This window comes from Asparagus officinalis, chromosome 7 (assembly GCF_001876935.1).
Source record: "Asparagus officinalis chromosome 7, Aspof.V1, whole genome shotgun sequence".
Lineage (NCBI taxonomy): Eukaryota > Viridiplantae > Streptophyta > Magnoliopsida > Asparagales > Asparagaceae > Asparagus > Asparagus officinalis.
In genome coordinates, this window is record NC_033800.1 from 54,090,863 (window position 1) to 54,097,904 (window position 7,042).

The 7,042-nt window shown below is 36.6% G+C and overlaps 1 protein-coding gene across 4 annotated transcripts in view; it reads left to right on the top strand.

Moving 5' to 3' along the window:
* The window catches only part of LOC109850042 (phytochromobilin:ferredoxin oxidoreductase, chloroplastic), a 12,255-nt gene extending 5,795 nt beyond the window's left edge, over window positions 1–6,460 (top strand). Inside the window, exons 4-9 of one of the 4 annotated variants that reach the window (XM_020419943.1) lie at window positions 511–604; window positions 718–849; window positions 1,293–1,397; window positions 1,672–1,722; window positions 1,796–1,964; window positions 6,328–6,457. In XM_020419943.1, the coding sequence (XP_020275532.1) occupies window positions 511–604; window positions 718–849; window positions 1,293–1,397; window positions 1,672–1,722; window positions 1,796–1,964; window positions 6,328–6,362 (586 nt within the window). In that variant the 3' untranslated portion in view covers window positions 6,363–6,457. Of the gene's footprint in view, window positions 1–510; window positions 605–717; window positions 850–1,292; window positions 1,398–1,671; window positions 1,723–1,795; window positions 2,003–6,327 lie in introns of all 4 variants that reach the window. The other 3 variants (XM_020419942.1, XM_020419945.1, XM_020419944.1) reach the window with 3 other exon arrangements.

The window sequence follows — 7,042 nt, forward strand, 5'->3', positions numbered from 1 at the left end:
GCAAATTAATGAGACCGATCAATTCGAAATATGGTGTAGAGATAATGATGCATGACATATGACTTATGACGTATCACATATGAAATCTGAAAAACCATATGTAATAGGAGAAAAAAATGGATAGTATTTCCAAAAAAGTAAAACTAAACAACTATCATTTGTCGTATGCCTGCAAATAATATGTTTTGCATCTTTCAACTGTTGTTAAAGCTGTTCCTTTTAACCATTTGCTGTTTTAGCCCTTACAGAGATATTCTACAACTAACACCAATACACAAACACGTGCTCAAGTATACTTCCCATATGCACATCATATCTATATCCGAAGTGTAGCCACTCGTACCTCTATCTTGTCGTCATCATGGATTTACTCTCGTAGTACAAGATAAAGAATTGACAATTATCAGAAAAAAATAGTGATCATATTGTCTATTGACATAATTTTGTTTTCTAAAATTTATAGGAATATTTGGAACTTATGGGACTAAAAACATAATTGATCGTTTATAGGGATCTTAATCCTTTGCATGATGTCGTTATCCAAAAAGATTACAAGGACAAGTACTATAGAAAGCTACTGCCTCTTGGCCAGAAATATGTTGAGGTATCAAATTTTAATATTTAACTCATGGCATGCGTGCTACTTCCTTTGTTACTATATTAATTTAAAAACTATGATAAATATTGCTTCGAGCTACTGATGAGTATATAACGTAGCTTTTGCCTTGGGGAGACAAGCTCACAAGTGAGTCTTTGAGATTCTTTTCACCAATTGTAATATGGACCAAGTTCAGTACAGACCATCACAAGCATCAAGTTCTGTATTCTGCATTCAAGGACTACTTTGAGGTAAATATTCTGAAAACTAAGATACATTACATCGTATAATGTGTTTGGGAACCATTTTAGTGTAAAAATTCATAAGTTGAAGAAGCATTATGAACCCGGTGTCTCTCTCTTTCTCAGATATGGTTTTGGTGCATTTGAAGGATCCTTAGATCCTATTTCTACCTCCACAACTTTTCAACCATGTGAATTTGGGTCTTATATTCTCTTTCTAGTTCTCAGATATAGTTTTCTTTTAAGCTTGCCTATTTTAAATCCTAGTGATTATAAAGTGTTTTTTTCCCTTTGTTCAATGCATACAATATAGGATTTGACATTTTTTTCCATGTATATCAGGTATGTTACATTTTTCACATGAAAATTTTCCCTTCATGACTTACGGCCATAAACACACATAAGATGGTGATTAATGAATTATCAGTAATTGGTGTCTGCTAAAATGTTAGGCATGGCTTGAATTGTTGGAGCAAGCAATCAAAGAAAACGATGAATCTCTGATTCATCAGAATCGTGAAGCACAGCACAAGTATCTAACCTGGAGAGCAGAAAAGGTTCCTCTTATATGTCCTCTCTTTTTCTTTTTTCTATTTTTCCTTTTTGGTTACCATTCTTCTGTTAAACTGTTCTTAGGGTAAGCTATTTTTGGGGGATACCTAATATGAGTTGTCATCACATTTAGCAAAATGAGCTACCAAGAGATAGAAATGGTGAATCCACCTATTCTGTCTTGAACTTAGAAAATGAGTTGCCACCGAACACCTATCTTTTCCTTATGTTTATTCATTGAGGGGGTTCCTTTTAGGCTAAAATGTTGATATCTATCAGGATCCTGGACATCCATTATTGAAGAGATTGGTTGGAGAAAGTCTTGCAAGGGTATCTCACTTGTAATCTTACTGGTTTGGCTCTCTTTTGAATTTGATTCATGCAGCTGATTCATCATTTTCAGGAAGTTGTGAGGCAATTCTTATTCGAAGGAGTTGATTCACTCGGAGTCAAGTCATTCTTGGATTATTTCCCTGAATATCGTTGTGACGATGGAACGATAAATCAGAAAAGAAGTGTGATTGGAAAATCATACGGAGTTCGTCCATGGAATGACAATGGAGAGTTCATTGGTAATGATCCTACATAAAGTACCAATTCTAACCTAGAGGTAGTTCCTTTTTAAAAAATATGCATTCTTTTTCCCCCTCCAGTTTTATTCCCCAAAATAGAATTTGTAGAATATTTTCTTGCGCAATTTAATGCTGCAATTCATCATGTCCTTGTATTTTCCCACTTAATTCCAGAAAAGACATTGTAGCTTGTATTGCAATTCAATTTGAACTATGTTCTATATCAGAGTAGAAAACAAGCGAAACGAGTAGACTTAGAAAGAATTAAGAAAGCACCAAGTCCTTAACTACAGCCATAATGAGGGGGAACCCTATGGATTCAGGAAGAAAAGCATTTTCTGATGTAGTATCTATCTACTGTCTTGAACTAAACAATCTGATGCATCCTAGACTACTACAAAGATTATTTGCAATGGGTTGTAGGGATCGGATACAAATACAAATATGGTTCAATTATGGAAACTCATATTCTTTATCTGTCAAAATTGAAGACATGTGGATCAAGCAAGAGGGGTATGATGGGAATGCATAAAACTTAGTCATTTAGGCCATATGATACGAAATTTGTATAAATAAACCAAAGTTTCTCAAATAAGAGTTCATCAATGTGTTTGACATACCTAGAAAGCTAAAGTTAAAGCATCGGATCGTCAAAATTGATCTTATATTCACTATTCTAACGTCAAAATAATTTCAACAAGTTGATCAATTCATATATTCAAGTATCCAAATGCAGATAGGATAGGCTAGATATATCTATATTTCTTAAGGGGTTTTTAGATACTAGTCCCTCCGTCTTCGATACTTGCATATGAGCCCCTCAAATCCTAGAAATTTCTCATTAGCCCTCAAATCCTATGAGGACTTGCAATTTGGTCTCCACGACCAAAAATACCACTTTTCTGAAGGGTTTTTTTTTCTTTGTGTGAACAAGACTTTAATGAAGCTATATGTGATGGTCAATTTTCTCTGGTCAGTGTATGGACGATGTATCTGCGGTTATAGGTCTGGACTAAGCTAGCTTCTGCTACTAAGTTGCTTCTTTGTATCCAGTATCAGTAACTGACCAATACATAGCTGATTATGTGAACTCTTTGCTCTGTGTTTTACGTTACAAACAAGCAATGTTTAATGTTTACTGCTTTTTATGTGCACTTCTTGGTAATGATCTCCAGAGGTAATCTGATATAATGAATTCTTTGTATTGCATGTGCGTGTAATCCTCTATAAACTTTCTGAGCAAGGTTGTGTCTTAATTTGTGAGCTCTTTGCAATTTATCCGTGTTGCTGGAAAAGAACAATGTATGTCGCAGATAGATGTTTATTATATACGAAAAAACTTTTTTTTTAAAATCTTTCTGGTGAATGTTTAACTGCTTTACATGCCATTCTTGTTGGATAGCGGATTCCTAATCTATTTTGATAACATGAGGTTATTAGGATTCCTAATCTATTTTGGTAACATGAGGTTATTAGGATTCCTAATCTATTTTGGTAATAGGTTATTAGGATTCATAATTTGATTTGGCTTTTGGTTTAGAATTCCTAGTATGTTTATGATTTTAGGATTTCTATATATATGGAACAATTGGAAGAGAGAATTTGGGAGAAGCAAATTGGGGATATTTGGAGCACAGAAAAGAGGTATTTTCTGAGCTATTTGTTTAGGGTTTTGTTTGGAGAGATTAAGAGCTTGTTGGTGAGATTAGTTTGTTCCTTCGAGTGAGTTGTAATCTCAGTTTGTACTCTTTCTCTATTAGTGAAAACCTCATCCCCTTTCTTGCCCCGTGGACGTAGGCAACTTGCCGAACCACGTTAAAATTGGTGTTTTGTTTGTGCATTGATATTTAGTTCGTTTGGCTCTCTTGGATTGGCGTTTGGTTTGGTTCCTCGACACAGCTTTTGACACAACAATTGGTATCAGAGCTCGGGCTACGCTTGGGCTATTTGGAGGAGTAGATCGATTTGGGAAGCTCGTCTAGGATTTCAGTTGGTGAGAAATGTGGGATCTTTTTGGTAAAACTTCTTTCTTTTCTCAGATTTGGATCTATTCTTCGTTTGTTTCCGCATTGGTTGTTGGTGTGTTGAGGATTATGGCCGAGAAAGAGGGAGTTAAGGGTAGTTCTTCAGGTGTGAAGACTGTTCAAAGTTTGAGTATCCACTCGATGAAGATTAACGTGGAGAAGTTCAATGGCACTAACAATTTTGGACTTTGGCGATGTGAAGTCTTGGATGCGCTCAATGCACAGAATTTGGAAGATACGTTGGAGTTGGACGGGAAACCAGATGACATTGATAAAAAGGTTTGGAAAAAGATGAATCGGATAACGTGTGATGTGATTAGGTCTTGTCTCACTCAAGATTTAAAATATGATGTGATGAATGAGACTTCTGCGAAGAAGATTTGGGAGGTCCTAGAGAGCAAGTATGTAAAACCCCGAAATTTTATAATGAAATTGTGTGAATAAATAGTAATAAATCTTTCTTTTGTGATAAATAACCATATATATATATATATATAAGATGTATATATTTATCAGTGTTTGGGAACCCAACAGGTGTATATAAGTGAGAGAAATCGAGTATTAAGGCCAGCATGTAAAATGCCTAGCAGCAGGCATTTTACCGCTGCGCGGTCGACCGCACTGCGGTCAGAGAGTTTTCAGGTTTGGGTTTTTACGGTCTTTGTTTTGGTCTTATTGGGTTTCGGGTCGGGTTAGGGAATTAGTATATATACTAATTCAACCCAGGAGAGCCTCTCTTCATCTCAGACCTAAAACCCTAGCCCCAATCTCTCTTCTCTCAAAACCCTAGCTGGATCTGGCGATTTGAGGAGTTCGAAGGATTTTCAGGGGATTTTCGCAGGATGGATCGAAGGAGGATCATCTTCAGGGCTTTTGTCAGCATCTAAGGCGAGTATCATCTCGCCCAACCCCTCACCCCTGTTTTCTATGATTTTCTTTTGGATTTTTATGAGTTTTAATGAGCCAAAATGGTATTTTTGTATAACAATGAACTCTCTATAATATGGTTAACAAGAATCAGAGGTTTCAGTTTATAAAAATTCACCAACGTTCTGTTTTTATAAAGATCTAGATCTAAAAATTTCCTAAACAAGAGTTAAATCATTTTTACAGTTATTAAAACGTTTTTGGTTTGTTTCTCATGGATTTAAAATATTGGAAATGTAGATTTCAAGCTTGAGATTAGTTGTTTATCTTCAGTATGATTTTTGAATCATTAAAACTCTTGTTATCGTAGAATATCAAATTATTGTTTCAGGTTTCGAGCTGACAGAAACCCAGATTTGGGTTTCTGTCCGCTTGGCGGTCGACCGGAGCGGTCGACCGCTGGGCTCGTTTTAGGGCTGCGGTTGACCGCAGAGCTTTATCGGTCGACCTCGACGCTCTGTCGGTCGACCGCGAGGTCGCAGCGGTCGACCGGTGCGGTCGACCGCCGCACTGTCTGTTGTAAAACCCCTGTTTTGTGTATTTTTGAGTATTTCACTCATGTTCGAGGGTTTGACTGGATTATCTGACATTGGTTTTAGTCTAACTATGTATCCATGTATGATAGATGACCTGAGGGTATAAATTGGGGACTTACACACTGATTTGAGTGTGGATTGATATAAGTAGATTTTTTCTATATATCTCAGTGACATTTGCACAATTTCTCAGTCCTCGTGTTGGACAAGCATTACCTTTTAGTCCTCGTGTTGGACACCCTTCCCACTTAGTCCTCGTGTTGGACATGCATTGCTATTTAATCCTCGTGCTGGATATGCATTACCATCCGGTCTATGCGTTGGACAACGGTCACATCCGGTCCATGCGTTGGACAACGGTTATATTCAGTCCATGAGTTGGACGTTTACTTCATGCAGTCTATGGGTTGGACGTTTAATTTATATAGTCTATGTTTTGGACACTTAATCGTTTTCTGACATGTCACTCATGTGAGTTTGACATGACACTTATGTAGATTTTGACATGATATTCATGTAAGTAATAACATGATACTCATGTGGGCTATGTCACAACACTGTTTTCATGCTCTGGTGTTCGTCGTATTTCTTTTATTATTATTACTGCACTAGAACCTTGGGTTTGGTATTTAGGAGTTTACAATTTGAGATGTAAGGTATATACATGAGGGTTTCCTTGTTTGGATTATTTCGCTCGACGTACCTATGCTCGTGTTGTAAATTTCTAAATACTAAAACCCTCTTTAGTAAGATCAATGATTTTTGATCTCTTATATATTAACTGTATTTTTCTTATACAACGAGCCCTGTTCCCTTGGGGTTGGTTGTGATGTTACTCGCTAGCGCTTTGACGCTCGTTGTCCCTCCCCCTTTCAGGTAACGAGCCAGGAGCCCGGAGAGTCGCAGGTTGATGGGGATGCATTTTAGCCTCCGCCTTCTATTTAGTTATATATTTTCTTCTGGAGTTCCACAGTAGATTTTTGTTTAGACATTTGAGAGTCTTGTTCTAGAAGTTGTAAAGGTTGTGTGCCTTATTTCCTTTTCGTCAGCTATGTGTATTTGAGACTTGTTGAGTATTCCAGTTTATCTACTCAGATCTTGACTATGTATTTCTGTACGTTGGATGATGAGATATTTATATGACTATTATCATTTCATCAGTATTCCTTGTATTATCTTTTACATGTTTTGTACCTACACCAGTTGTTGACTCTACTAGATAGATGTTAATTGTGATGGTGAAATAAGTTAATGCACGGTGTGGTGCATGACAGGTTTGACATTCTTAGTTTCACCTTGGACTGCAGCCTTGTGTGAACCCAGGGGCGTCACAGTTGGTATCAGAGCTCTAGTTCCAATTTCTTTAGGATCATCCTGTGTCGAGTTGTGGAACTAGGATAGAGTTTCTTAGGATTCATGTATAGAGTTCGAAAGGAATTCCTAGTATGAGTGAGGACGATATATGCGTATATCTCAAAATTTTGAGAATTTTTTTTAATGACGACTATTTTGTATAAATTTAAAGTATTTATGCAAATACTATATATGTGAAAATTGTATTGTGATACGCTATTTATAGAGGTCTATTTTG